The 14,126-nt window shown below is 42.3% G+C and overlaps 1 protein-coding gene and 1 long non-coding RNA gene across 3 annotated transcripts; both read left to right on the top strand.

Annotated features, from left to right (window-relative positions):
- The first annotated feature begins 1,330 nt into the window (after window positions 1–1,330).
- Window positions 1,331–10,059, top strand: LOC124328291. Of its 2 annotated transcripts, none has more exons than XM_046787013.1 (11): window positions 1,331–2,883; window positions 4,973–5,812; window positions 6,174–6,463; window positions 7,468–7,638; window positions 7,705–7,857; window positions 7,948–8,120; window positions 8,200–8,360; window positions 8,429–8,563; window positions 8,635–9,179; window positions 9,245–9,397; window positions 9,470–10,059. In XM_046787013.1, exons 1-11 carry the CDS (start codon window positions 2,193–2,195, stop codon window positions 9,569–9,571), a joined length of 3,414 nt encoding a protein of 1,137 aa, XP_046642969.1. In that variant the 5' UTR covers window positions 1,331–2,192; the 3' UTR covers window positions 9,572–10,059. The 2 variants fall into 2 exon arrangements, with proteins under 2 accessions (XP_046642969.1, XP_046642978.1); XM_046787022.1 differs by lacking the exon at window positions 1,331–2,883 and adding an exon at window positions 3,113–3,414.
- A 765-nt stretch (window positions 10,060–10,824) lies between these two features.
- LOC124328377 lies at window positions 10,825–11,468 on the top strand. The gene is made up of 2 exons (XR_006916274.1): window positions 10,825–11,053; window positions 11,118–11,468. It is a non-coding gene; the product is annotated as an uncharacterized LOC124328377 (long non-coding RNA).
- Window positions 11,469–14,126: the final 2,658 nt, after the last annotated feature.

Raw genomic sequence — 14,126 nt, 5'->3', positions numbered from 1 at the left:
CGACAAAACAGTAACAGCAGGTTACCGGCCCGACGGCGATGAATTTGTCCTACTATGGAATGATGGCAACCAACATTCCACAGGAATCACGACCGTAAGCTGGACGCATCGATCACTTTTCGTGGATGACCGGTTTCCAATTTAAATTGCCCATAAACATTCAATCGTCATGACGCCGCGACGCCACCACTATTACGCTGGCGGGACGACCTAACGGAACGAGCTTCTTTCGTGTTTTTATTTCTAGTCACGCTCGGAGTTGTTTTCTTTTCCTTTTTGGCCGTTCCACTACTAGCCCGTTCCGATCAAATAAGTTGACTTGATTATTTACTTATTGGCGTTGCCCGCGCCCGAATCAACTTTGATGTTGGTCCCGAACGTGTTTGCGTTGGTTGAGCAACACGCCAAGAGGTTTGGTCCCGGTGCAAGTAGACGACGACGAGGGCGTCATCCGTTTGAACGATCGTCTCTCTTGTTATTCGAGTTTTCCTTTTTCCTTTTTTTTAGTAAATCGTTTTTACCATTCACGTTCGCTGATGAAGTCAAAGTCGTAAATATCTCACGATTGTTATGGCCAGAAGCAATTCGTCGTGGTATTAGCAAGTCTAAACAGCGGCGGGCCAGACGAATTGTTTTCGTTGTTGCCGTGCGCTATATTTTCTCCCTCCTTCAAAAACGTTTTGCAAACAACAAGGAAAAAAGAAACTATTTTGAACGCCATTTTCTTTTTTGTTTTCAGTGAGTACATAAAGTCAGTTTGTTTACATTATTCGTGTGCAATACATTTATTAAAAATCCAATGAACTGGTGGGTAGGCGGAACTGTTGTTGTTAGTTCACAACGCCGCCGCTTGGAACGACGCCAATTGCCTAGAGCGAAGGCGAAAAATATACCGCGGTTATATACGCCCAATCCTTGTGTGTGTGCAATGATGACGGAATCGAAACCCAAGAAATGCCACAGGCAATATACTTCATTTCCCTCCTTTTTTTTCGTTCGTTCGTTCGTTCATTTGTGCCCATTGCAGCCAGATTTCCAGATTCCAAAAAGGTCTAAGAGCTTTTGTATAGTTCTCTCTCTCTTTTCTTCAAAAGAGATACAAGGCCGACTCGACATATAACCGGGTCATCCGCCGTGATGTTTCCTCAAATTATTATATTATCCCAAAAATAATAAAATAATAATAATACGATCAACAGACGACGACATACGGAAATCGATAGTTTATCTAACAGCTGCTTTTCTTTTTGGTAACCCCCACTCCCCGCATTTACATCCCCCCTCCTTCTTCCCTATGAAATCATCATGGCGTCTGCTGTGTGGGGGTAGAAAATAAAAAGTGCCAGCCATGACAATTAGTTGATCCCTCTGCTGCTTGCTGCTGGTCTTATTCTTTTTCACACATGGTTGAGTTTTCTTCCTCGACACACAAAGTCGTTTTTTGTTACCAGGAGGCAAGTTTTGAAATGGCACGAAAAATGGTCGCTGGGTAGAGCCGAGTTGTTGCGTGCGGTATTCCCCACCTCTCTCCATGCAGCAGCAGCAGCCCCTGGAGCCCTAAAAGTGTTTTCAGAGGTCGGGGCAACAAACAGTCAGACAAGAGCCTGACGTTGTACGCAACGGTTCACGCCGGCTGCACTGCAAGAACGTCCATTTCTTTTTCGAGTATTGCACACATTGTTGAAAATTGTTAAAAATGTCGTCGTCGTAGTGAAGTCGAAAGAATTTTTCTTTTTTTTGTTGTTTGTTTCGAGCCAAAACGAATCCGGTTCGAATGTGACTCGCGTGTGTGTTTTTCGAGAAACCAAAAATTTTTAGTCGAACACAAACAGTGTGACTCGTGTGTGTGTGTGTGTTCTAAATTTGTAACGCAGCAGCTGCAGCTTTCGAACCTGGTAGAAAAATCCATCTGCCACCATTTTTCTTTTCGTCTCGTATTTTGTTGCATTTTTACCTTTTGGTTTGGGTCAGTGGACGAGTCATTAATAGTCGATGGATTTTTGATTACTCACGAACTTCATCGGGCTGTGTGTGTGTGATCCATCATGAGAGTCTTTTCTCGTAACTTGTTTTTCCCTTGATTTTAGTGTTTGAATGACAACATTTACGTAAAGGGGAACCCGATCATCAAGTGAAATTTCATCTGGCTATTGTGTGTGTGTTTTCCCGAAATAATATAATACAAAAACGTGATGGCCACTGGTGGTAATAAAGCGAGTTCTGGCGGGCTGGCACCGACCGGAAAGGTTTTAGCCAACAAGTCGGGTCGTCCGTCGTCGACTATTGTCACGTCGCAATCTTCTGGAAAGATTCAGACCAAGTTGACGTCAACGTCGTCGCGACTGGCGACTGGCGCGTCGTCGTCGGCGTCGGCGGCGCCTCCTCCAGTGCGGAAGTCGAGCCTCGCGTCTACCAGCAGCTCGACCGCATCCAGCAGCAGCAGCAGTCAACAACAAAGAGGCTTGAAGCTTCGTCCAACTAATCCATCCGTGTTACCTGTCCTTTGTGTCTATTCCGATCAGAATCAATTGGTTCGCAAGGAACAATTCCGCGCTCCTCCTGTCGTCAATCCTCCTGTCGTCAATCCTCCAGTCCCAGTCAAATCTCAGCCGAGAAACAACAACAACAACGAGAACCTTCAAGTTCCTCGCTCATCCGTCCCCAATTTTTCTTCCGGTAGTCAGATTCCTGTCGCCACTCAGCAGGCCAGGGCCATTCATCTGAAATCGACCATTTCATCAACTGCTCGTGTCGGCAACAACAACGGCAGTCCTGCTGGAGCCAAACGTCCCAAAATGACCGTTCCGCGTTCCGCTGCTACCAAGGTCCCCCAGCAGCAGCAGCAGCAGCAGCCTGTTGCATCGCCGTCGAAAAATAATAAAGGTAAAAATCTCAAGGTTTTTATTCTATTTTTTATTCAATCTCGACTGCCGCTAGATGGCCTTAGGTAACCCCGAGGGCAATGTCACGGAGGTAGGAAGGAATTCGTCGGGGGGGAAAAAAGGGAATTTTTTCTTCCAATTCCAACCCCCTTGGGGTTAACCATGACAACAAACCAAGGTCGGGTATTTCGGGTGGAATGTGTCGTCGTCGTTTTTGATACAGAAAAAGCGGCCCACTCCAGTTGCTCTCTCATCTTCAGTCGGGGGAAATTGATCGTTTCAGTTGTGGTCTGGCGGTGTCTCTTAATGCTTTTGTCGGCTTGTGGCATTATTTTTTTACTCTTCAAGCACGCCATTTTATTCGCTTCGATTCACCCACGCATCGGACGTGTGCGGTTGACTGAGTTTCGTACTGTACACCTTTTAATTTCAGCCCTCCCCGGAAATCCACAAGTGGGGGCTCCTCTTTTTAGTTGTGACCGTCGTGCGTACCACAATTATTGGATTTCCGCTACTGCTTCCTCCTAATCAAGTGAGTTAATTGTGTGCACTTCTTAAAAAAAGGGAATTATTCTTCTTTCGGCCCGCGCCATATTCTTTTCGACTCTTTGGTATTACTTTAGAGAGAGAGAGAAAAACCAGTCAGCATCTTCGTCGAAATGTTGTTCTTGCTTTCCAAACGTAGGTGGAAAGAAAGAGGGGCGTGTACAGTGCCGACGGCCGACAGCAACAACATTCAACAAGATGAGAAAACGAACGAACGGGGGGGAGGGGTGTGAATGTTTTCACAGTCACGCTTTGGAATTTTCGTTGACTTGCATCATCAGCCATATTTTTCCAAGTTTTTTTCTGTCCACCTTTATGTGCGTCGTCGTGTGTGAGTCATTGTGTGTTATTTAGATTTTGTCCGCTAGTCTTTAATATTGACCGCAAGATGGCGTTGGGGTTGGTCCTAGGCCGAACAACAAAAGAATTTTGTTGTTTTCTAGATATCCTGTGCAGTACTACAAAACAATACGATTACTGCTTCGGGCTATAGGAACTAGTGGGAGGTTGTGTTTTTGTGGTACTCAGGAAGAGTTTTTAAGGCCTGCAAGTTTTTGAATTGTTGTGCTGTATGTTCGTAGTAGTAGTAGGTAGACAAAAAAAGTTGAAAGAATCCAGTTAGCCCTCATTTCGCACCGGGAAATATGCTCCTCACGCCGCTTTTTTAATTTCAACGTGTTGATATCAAGGTTTTCCTTTTACTTTCTACTTTTACAACATCTGCATTGGTAATTAAAGAGGACATGTGTCTGATCTTGCCACAGGATGAAATTAGTTTTGCCATTGTTAGTTCACATTCAAGGATGCTGATTTCACAAGAATCTGTCGGCAAGAGATTGCCAACTGGCAAGTGGTTTCAGCCAGATAGATTCGACGATTGTGCAATGCCAGGTTCAATGATGCGACGGGATTAACGTCAGTTTCCATCTCGACATTTCAGCTGATGAGGCCGACACCCCTCGGTCGGTGGTCGACCGCCAATACCCCGTTATGTCTCAATCGCTTCATGCATCAACAAGTATTATTTTTGTTTGGTTTTAATTGGCCCCGAGCCTGTTTACTAAACAAAAGGCCTGTGAGCCTATCAGCAACCGTTACAGCTCGTCAATCGTATAGTATACCCCGGACGATAAATCAAGCAGCTACGTAAGAGTATGTGAACCAGAGAGCGAGAGAGAGAGAGAGAGAGAGAAAGAGAAAGAGATATTTTGTCTCTTTCTAGGTTAGTTCGTTTCTATTTTGAGCCCTCCCAGAAAAGAAGTGAAAGTTGTGTTGCTGCTCACAAGATCAGTCTGGCGACAACCTGGAACTGTCAGGCTTTGAAGGGGACGTATAAATCGGAATAACTTTATTGTAGGGAAAGAGAGTGGCGCTGTATATATTGTTGCCATGGATGATTCAACATTTTAACTGTTTGCAATATTCTAGTAGTCACGTCTGTTTTGACTTTTGAAAGAAAAACAAATATTATTTCGATTGTAAAAGAAATTTGGCAAACTCATTCAGCGGCTTTTGTTGATTTTGTGTGTGAATTGTTTTGACAGGAATTGAGAAAGTGAATCGACGCCGGAATGAGAAGAGCGTTCCACCACTTCAATCCCGTAAAGCGGAAATGACAAGTGGCATCACCTCTTCCTCTGCTGCTGGATCAAACCAAAACAAACCGTCGGCCAATCCGCAGCTTCCTGGCTTATCGGGCGCCCGTCCAACCAGAAGTTGTAGTAGTAGTAGTATCGCCGACGGGCCCTTGCCTGGTTCAGTTGCCGCCCAGCCTGCCAGTCGAGTGGAGTCTACCAACAACGTGCTCTCGCGTCCTTCGACTCTCAGTTCTCTACCTTCCAACAACGCCAGCAAGAAAGTGACAAGCGCACGGAACACGAACCATTCCAAACCGGCCCGCATCTCAACAGCAACAACCTCCTCCGCTTTCGCTTCGCCTCGTCCCTTTCACCCGTCTGTTCGTGTATCAGTGGTGGATAACCCCGACCTCAAACCACAGTCTCAAGGATCCACCGTCGCCATCAACCATGGCTCCTCGGAATTTGTGGATGGCGCCGCTGCAGCCGGACTAGCCGACGCCGCCACCGCCGACTCATCTTCGCCTTCGCCTTCTCACTCAGTCTGTGACAGAGACACTAATTACGTTGTGTTTGACTATCCTCAAGCTCTGGACGAACCGGATCATTACAGTCAAGTGGTCGTCAACCAAGAGGAAAAGGTTACAGAGTCACATCAACAACAAGATCGAGACGTCATGGGCACTTACCCGGATGTTGCCTATAGTGCGGACAAGTCGCCGGATGACGGCAGTTCGGCCGACATTGCCCGTCACCACTTGAAAGAAGACGATCTCCTTGACGATTTCTTCAAATTCGTTTCCAATGGTATGTGTCTACCTGTTTTTTTTTTGCGTTTCCTTTTGAATCACGTCACGTCTTTTCTTTGACTTCGTGACGAGATTTCAATGTGGTTCACATGACGTGTGCATCTATTTCCCCCTCTCTCGTGACGTTTTACTTTTCTTGGGCCTTGTTCTGTGGTTTTTCCAATGAATTTCGCTCTCTTAGCAGACGGATTTCCCGTCGTGACATCAGTTCCGACAACAAAAGAGCGGAAGATGTAGAGAAAACAATAGAACACGAGATAGTACTAAGGCCACACATAATGTGTACTTGCATAACAAGTGTGTGTGTGATTTTCTTCATCATCATCAACATTTTTCCGGTTATTTCCTTTTATTTGCAGAAAATTTGAGAAAGGTGACGGTTCTCAAGACGGTCCAAGGCCTAGGTCTGAGCGTGACCGGAGGCGTTGCAACCTCAACTATAGGTGGTGGAACTACTGGTGGTAGCAGCATGGCAGGATTTTCGTCGCCGTCAACGCTCGACGCCGCTTTCGTGGCATGTTCCTGGCCTGGTTTGATCCGCATTAAGAAAATTTTCCCCCATGGAGCCGCCTGGCAGACGGGTCAGCTGGTAGTCGGTGATGTTCTCCTGGCCGCCAATGGACAACCCCTCACCGGCTGCACAAATTATGTAAGTCACGGAATAGTGTTTGGCTTCTTCTCCTTTTTTTTTAAATCTTATTATCCAGATGGCATTAGAAATTAGTTCGAAGAAAGACCTGAAATGCTTTTAATTTTTAACCTTTTTACTCAATGAATTATGGATTGTTATCTTGTTTGAAGGTCGAAAGCGAGTGCATTCTAGAATGGTCAGTATGGAAATTGATCTCATGGTGGTCTATTGTTCTGGGAATCACGTCGTTTAATCTCATTCGACAGGTCTTGCGCTTTTTCTGTTTTAGAAATGAGGGGGGTCCAGATAACAACAATGCAACTTTTTCCGCAGAATTCTCTCTAAAAACATTTTCCCTTTTCGTTGAAAGTTGTTTTTCAAAGAATTCCGGTCCCACGTTTTTTTTGTTTTTGTTTTAAACTAATGAGGATCGAACTGAATAATAGGCGGTTAATGGGCGCCAAGAGTGTCGTACCTTTGCCTTTATAATGAGGGCGCATTTTGATCCCACGGCCGAGACGGTGAAGGTCACGTCTGCTCTGTGAGGACGGAAAACAAATGCCGTGTACTATTTCGTGGCGACCGGATACGCCTTCAGCTCGAGGCGATCCGTCATCAAAGAGACTATAAGGCAGCAACTGTGCAGCACCCCTGCCTGAGGGTCGTGATGAATCCGGTGTGTTCGCATTGTTCCTTTTTGTTTTTATATTTTCCTCCTCCAGCGAAACCCCTTTCATGCTGACGCATTTTGGGAGGAATATCAGATCGACCCCAAAAGCCCTGGGCAGCATATGCTGGGCGATAAATCATTCACGGGAGGGCACTGAACGGTCGTTAGGCCATTTTTCCTTAAGAGGGCAGTTGCTTGAATAAGTTTGCATCTAAGCAACACGCTGAAAAAAGAAAATCATGATGGATCACCTTTCCGTCATGTATACGTTTTTTTGGGGGGGTTTTATCATTTTGAATCGCGCGGAATTTAAATTACAAGTTACAAATTTGTATCTTTTTTCTCATTACAGGAAGCATTGGAAGTGTTGCGCTGCTCTCCGCGTGAAACTAATCTCTTGGTGTGTCGCATCCCGTCAGAAATAGCCGAGAAGATGGGCATTCACCCACCCGAGTCGCCCACATCAGCTAATTCTAGTCACTCCAATTGGCTCTCACCTGTTTTGACTCTCAGCACTCTAGGCGTAAGTTATGAGTAGACTCCCCCTTATCTCATTTAACGACTCAATGACCTGTTATCTCTCTTACAGGAATTTGAAATTAACATGACGAAAGTCAACGGCAGTTTGGGTTTTACATTGCGAAAAGAGGACGAGAGCATTTTGAGCCATTATGTTCGGTCATTGGTCAAAGAACCGGCTATTTCCGACGGCCGTATCCATCCCGGAGATAAAATTATCAGCGTAAGTTTACTGACCGCTGAGTCATAGATCCTATCATTTACTTTTTATTGCCGCGAGTGAAAATTAATGAATTAATTCAATAAAATACAGGTTAACGGAGTAAACATGTCGGAAATGAGCCACGCTGAAGCTGTTGCTTTTCTACGTCGTTGCCCGGACTCCGTCACGATACGCCTTTTCCGTGACTCGGCAGTTACTCCGCTTTCACCATTATCGCCGACGGAGCCAGAATCGGGATTGAACCGGCCTCGCCCACTCCTAAGGTGTGTGTGTGTGTGTGTGGTATCCAATCGGTTTTTTGAAAGTTTATGTGCAATTTGCGGTGGTAAATTTTCTTTGCAGACAAGAAGCTCAAGACCTGCTTCACGATCTAGCCGTTCGCAAGCAAGGTGGTTCAAGAGGTGCCTCTCCAGCTCCAGCGCTTTCTGGATCTCCTTGTTCACCCCGTCGACGCCGTTTGACCAAAACACCGAGCCCTGATTTAGCAACTGTAGCCAAAGATCGTAAGTGGTGCAATTATTTGATCTGTTTGAGAGAGCTGGTTTTTCTAAGGTTTCTACTGATTTAACAGGATTTGGATCGCCGTCTTCTCATAAAGACAGTTGTTGTAGTCTCCCTCCAAATTTCACAACGTCGCCACCGATGAGCCCTCTCCCTGAAATTGATATGGAACGCGATGCAATGGCCAATAGTCTAGATCTCACAGGTAATGAGAGAGCTCGTTTTTCATTTTATTGCAATCAATGTATTGATACCATGGTCTGATGACGCCTTTAGATTGTAATACTGCATCGTTCCATACCCCGTCTGGAACGACTAGGGTTTCTCGACCCGATTTTCTCGACCTCAGCAACTCGCTGGTGAAAAAGCAACGATTCATGTTTACCCCACCTAACGATCATCCACCGTCGGGATTCGAAGAGCGCCAAGCGGGTGACGGACAACCTGAGCCACCCGTTGTCGACCAGGAACTGGAGATATCAGAGTACCTCACGCCCAATCGAATGGGCGACTCTATCCGTGAGGATTGTTCCAGAAAAAGTTTCAGCGGATCCTTTTGTATTCGAGGAGAGGATGTAGTTGATCACTCTGCTCTCGGCAATACGTTGGAGGAGACAATGGATGAAGAATTTGTTTCTTTTCAATCGAACTCGACTATGGAACGTTACGCACCACAGGGGTTGTCTGACCACGATCTCAGTAACCGTTTCTCGCTATGCGACAACTCTGGCGCCAACCGTGGAAAGGACGGCCTAGTTAAATGGAAGGGCATCGTTCTAACTCCTGACGAAGAATATGTTGAAGAAGCTCACCTGGGATTGGTAAAATAGTTTAGTTATTATACCAAATTAAACGCTGAAATTAACCATTTTCTCCTATTTTTCAGATTCAGACGATTGAACTTAACAAAGGATGGAATAGTCGATTGGGATTTAGTGTGGGCCTTGACTGTGATGGGCAACTGGTAATTAGCGCTATCTATGACGAAAGCGTTGCAGCTAAAGATGGTCGATTGAAGGTTGGAGATCATGTCTTACGGGTATGTTTGAATTTCTTTTTTTTTAAGGCCACCGAGACCATTTCATAAATGTTACTCATTTTATTTCTATAGGTCAACGGCGAAAAACTTGAAGGCTGCTCTAAAGATTACGTTATCGATATTTTAAGAAAGACAAGAGGTCCAGTTGCCATTACGGTTCGGAAGATTGCTTAGGAAATATTTGTTCTCAATTTTTCATGTTCGTTTTCTTTTCTCTTGTCCCGTCCGCGTGCCAACTTACCGCATCCAAATAGTTTCTGAAAGGCATACATTAATCATGAAAATGATAGATCTTTTAAACCGGCACCCAATATTACCGGTTCGTATCGTTTGTTCTAAAGCCTCTCCTGTTTACCAAATAGCCTCCAAGGTTTGTCGCACACTCTATTTAGTGCCATTACATAATCCCGTTAGGTCTTTAACGTCGCAAGCGTAAACGCAAGTCGACTATGAAGATGCTGTGGCCTTAAGATTGAATGGTTTTTGCCTGTACAAAAAAGCAGTTTACTAACTTAATGTAATGATCACAATGATGTCGATTGTCGAACCGGTTTTAATAAAAGTTTTCTACGAACATAGAGTTGTGTGTATATTAAAAATATCTCGATTCCGACGTTGTTTGTCTCTTTGAATGAAATAAAATATATAATCGCCATTCTCTACTTATGAACTTACTAGCGATTTAGCGAACCTTGCCGCTGTTACTCGTTGATGTTAAGAAAGATCTTCTCAAATTTTAAAACCAAAATTAAAAGAGGTCATAAACTCTTCGTCACAGTTACGTCTTACGATTCTTGTAGGAAACCAGTTAGACCGGTGTAGTTGATAATCTTGTGTCTTCGTGGCCGCAAAAGAGAAAAGGGTTGAAGGTTTCAATTAAATGTGTTTTTGTTTCATAGGAGACTTTAGTATACTATTAAATTATATTTTTCCTTTTTACACAAACAATTTGCATTACATCCAGGCTTCTTAGTATCGAAAAAAAGTATTTCCGATTGCGATAGCGATACTGGTGTTTTTTAATGCCGACTAACAAACGACGAGGGGAATAAATCTTAAAAGATTACCTGATAACTAAGGAATGTAGTTATCTAATTAAGAATAGCAACTGAAGACGATTGAAATGGGAAAATTAAAAACTAAAACTAAAACGGGCGAAACTCCATAAGCCGCCATGCCAGAACTGTAACTGGTTCGTGTACAATCGATTTTTCACAATTTCAGCGAACTGGCAACTTCGGACGTTAGACTACTCTATTACCAGTTCAACTTGGCCTCCGATGAACGTTCAATACATCTTGAACATGCCATCGTTAGCCGAAGGCCATATACCACTCCCTGATTGGCTGGAATCAGCACGTGACTAGGTGGACGACGCTAGGCACGGTAGCGCTCGTCGTGGCGGTGGGCTACAACACACTGTAAATACGTGTAGTCCTGAAGTGGATTTTGTTCCAAAATTTGAAATTCTGTTTTCTAGTTTTAATCTGATTGATTTAGAATGATATCATGACAAGTGTAATCAAAATAATCATAAATTCATCATAATCCTGATGAAGTGAGTGCAGAAAATGGATATCAAAGAACTTGGAGACTGTTGCAGCCCAAACAAAATGTTTGGGATAGTTGTTTTATCCTGTTTACTACCTGTACCTGGTAGTGAAAGTATTTCATTAATTCTGATATTGTTTAAATTGCTACATTACTACTTTTCTTACAGGACAAATAAAGGAAGGAGAAATAATCCTACGAAGAAGACAACACCAAGGCCTTGTTGAATTCACGACTCATCAAGGAATACAAAGGAACTTACAGTTCGTATGCAAAAATTTATTAGTTCCTAATTTCTATTGGCTACCCACTAAAAAGTGTATTATTTAAGCTTTAAAAAACCTGAAATTCAAAAACATTTTGAATTTTTTAAAAGCGACAATACTTAATTCTGCTACGCACCCGTTCCTTTCTGTAGACCTTTTCCATTTTCTACAAGACGACAATGTGTGTTAATCCGTCTGTGTCTGTAATTGAGCAGTTTTATTTTGAAATAAAAAACTAATAATTATGTTTTCCAGCTGCCGAAAAAAAACAGCAACCGATATTTCCTTAAAGTTTGGTATACCAGTACTGTCAGGGGAACTTAATTCCACAATTTTGTTTAGCAACACTTCGCCATTAAATATAGTGAAATAAAAAATTAAACCGTAGGCGAAGTCGTAAGAGCTTCCGCAAATGTCAACGCCATATGACATGTAAATTACGTCCGCAGGTGGTATATACAGGAATGGAAATTTTAATAAAAATAATTTAATTGAAAAAAATAATTTAATTTTTTTTTGATCCTTACAAAATTGGAAATTTTCCCATTGAGATCCCCGGTGAAATTACCCATACATCCAACTTTCAAATTTGGCATGTAGTGATATTTGTAGAGATCAGCTACGTAAGACAATGGAAGATGAAGTTTGTTAGTTTCTTCGCCTGATATATCATGGTCATATTTGACCTCATACTGAGGATTGATCCATGATGTGCAGCTGCTTCTTGCACAATGTGGATCTCGTTCATAATCCAATCCGACTGTGTCTTAAAGAAATTTTTGAATTTTCTCAAAATTAAAAATTTACATTACTTAGTTTTTGGGATAAGAAAGGAAATGATAATTTTCTACAAAAAATTATCAATATGTTGCGCAAATTTTCAAATAAATAGGGCGGTACCGCACTACCATTGAAAGATCGTGTCACCATAAAAACCACAAAAGAGTTGGCGGAAGACCGAATATATTGTAGAGGCATTTTTGATCGGTGGTCCAGATTTCTTGCATAGTAGACAAATTAATAATTGATGCGTGTCCACATTCGAAAATGACCCCAAATGACCATCATCTTTTTGACACCATACTACATGGGATTCCTTTTGGAATTCAGTTTCTGGTAGTACCCCATTCACTTAAATGACGTATCCATTTGGCTTTTTCGGTAAAAGAGATATGATTCCGATTTTACCTTTAACTTACATTAGGGGAGACCGGGGCTATGTGGGACACGGGGCTAAAATGTACAGGGCAATTTTAATATGTACAATTTGTCTTAAAATTACGAAATACATACAGCGTATGTCGGGACGGACCTCAACAGAGATTCGATTTCTTTTCTCCTCATCTAATATTTTTTAATAAATCAAATTAAGTAAATTAAACTTTGAATTGATTTGAATTGATTTAAGTTCAAGTCGTTGTAGAGTTGAATGTGCAAGTCAAACACATCCCTGGCTTCCGGAAAGTACCCGCATATCAATGTGAGTCCTCAGGAATCCTCCAATCACCTCCGACAGCCACGAATGCAACTGTCAAAAAAATTGTTATTTCATTACAATTAAGGAATTTAGTTAATTAAAAAAAATTACGCTGTCTAATTGTTCGATAAAGTTGCAGAAGACCTGAGAGATGTGGAGGCTCTCCTTCTTGTGGGCTGTGCACGGACTACCCAACGCGAGGCGTCGATTTTTAATCAGTTCCTCCGTTTACCGGATGCCCTAATTGAATTAAAATTTGAAATCTAATAAAAAAATTGCGTGTAAAAACATTTTTTGTTTTAAATTTCGCTCCTCAGCGCCTGGATGGGATCGACTGACCATGTCCAGCAGGGGATATCCGTGATAGAGGGTGCGTGCGATGGCTTTTTTTTAAATGCCAGAGCAGGGGAAGGAGAAGGACTTCATGTTCCAGCCTAACAAATCGCTGATCTTTTTTTTTCTATTCAACTCAACATTCAATGGTTTGATAATGACAGTGTTCGGAACGTCACGGAGTTTTCAGTGACTTAGAAAAAATTTGCACGTCATACGTCATTTGAAAACCTAACGTCAAAAGTCAAAAAACAAAAGTCAACGTAACTGCCAAAAAAAATTACGTCACCGTCATGACTTAAGTCACAAAATAAGTCATGTATTTTTACGCTATTTGACAGGTGGTTTTTACAAGTTTAAAGCAATTTTTAGAAATATTAACATTTCCAACATTGAATCGGACAACTTATTTCTTCTTATTGTTAAAATTAATGCTGCTAAGCTAAAAAGACGCTCTACTGGAGCGCTAGTTGGAATGACAGTATTATATTTTGGACGTATTACGGACGTATTATAAGTGGACATTATCATAATGTCCACTTCACCCGGCAAACTTACAGGAAAGTTTTCTTACCACGTAAGCATTACACCACTCTTTAATAGAAGCATTAAGGAATGTATTTTTGTTGAAGAATTTTTAATAATTTTAATTTTAGATAGATATTTTGAGGCACCTTCAAAGAGGAGTAATTGATCGGTCAGCCGTTGTTTTTATAATGTCCTCTGGAGTACATATCCATCATGGATTTGGTGTTATTCCAAACTTCATCATGTTTACTGGGGAGATGTGCTTCTACAGAAGATTTCATATATCCTCTCAATTGGCGATGAGGGCATTTCCCAATCCCAAGAGTCAACCCTAGACGGTTATTTGTGCGGAATACTTAAAGGTATTTTTTAAAATTTGAAACAATTTCATTTTATGACTAAAAACAAATACTATACTATAGATGCTGGAACGAGATTGTTTCAAAATTCCGTGAAAAGGAAAGCTCTAAATTTCAATGACACTTATTAGACGGGTACGAGAAACTTGAGACCTTCTAAAAATCTCTTTCAAATACTGAAGATAAAAAAGTTCTGTCGCGTACTATACAACAGT

Source organism: Daphnia pulicaria, chromosome 1 (genome assembly GCF_021234035.1).
Source record: "Daphnia pulicaria isolate SC F1-1A chromosome 1, SC_F0-13Bv2, whole genome shotgun sequence".
Taxonomy (NCBI): Eukaryota; Metazoa; Arthropoda; class Branchiopoda; order Diplostraca; family Daphniidae; genus Daphnia; species Daphnia pulicaria.
Note: the sequence above shows the minus strand (reverse complement) of the source record. Positions and strands in the feature narration are given on the sequence as shown.

Excerpts from the sequence above, each read along its gene's own strand:
- LOC124328291 (XM_046787013.1), top strand. The coding sequence starts at position 2,193 with ATGGCCACTGGTGGTAATAAAGCGAGTTCTGGCGGGCTGGCACCGACC. Across the intron at positions 8,121-8,199 it reads CGGCCTCGCCCACTCCTAAG|ACAAGAAGCTCAAGACCTGC; the intron begins GTGTGTGTGTGT and ends TTTTCTTTGCAG. Across the intron at positions 8,564-8,634 it reads CAATAGTCTAGATCTCACAG|ATTGTAATACTGCATCGTTC; the intron begins GTAATGAGAGAG and ends TGACGCCTTTAG.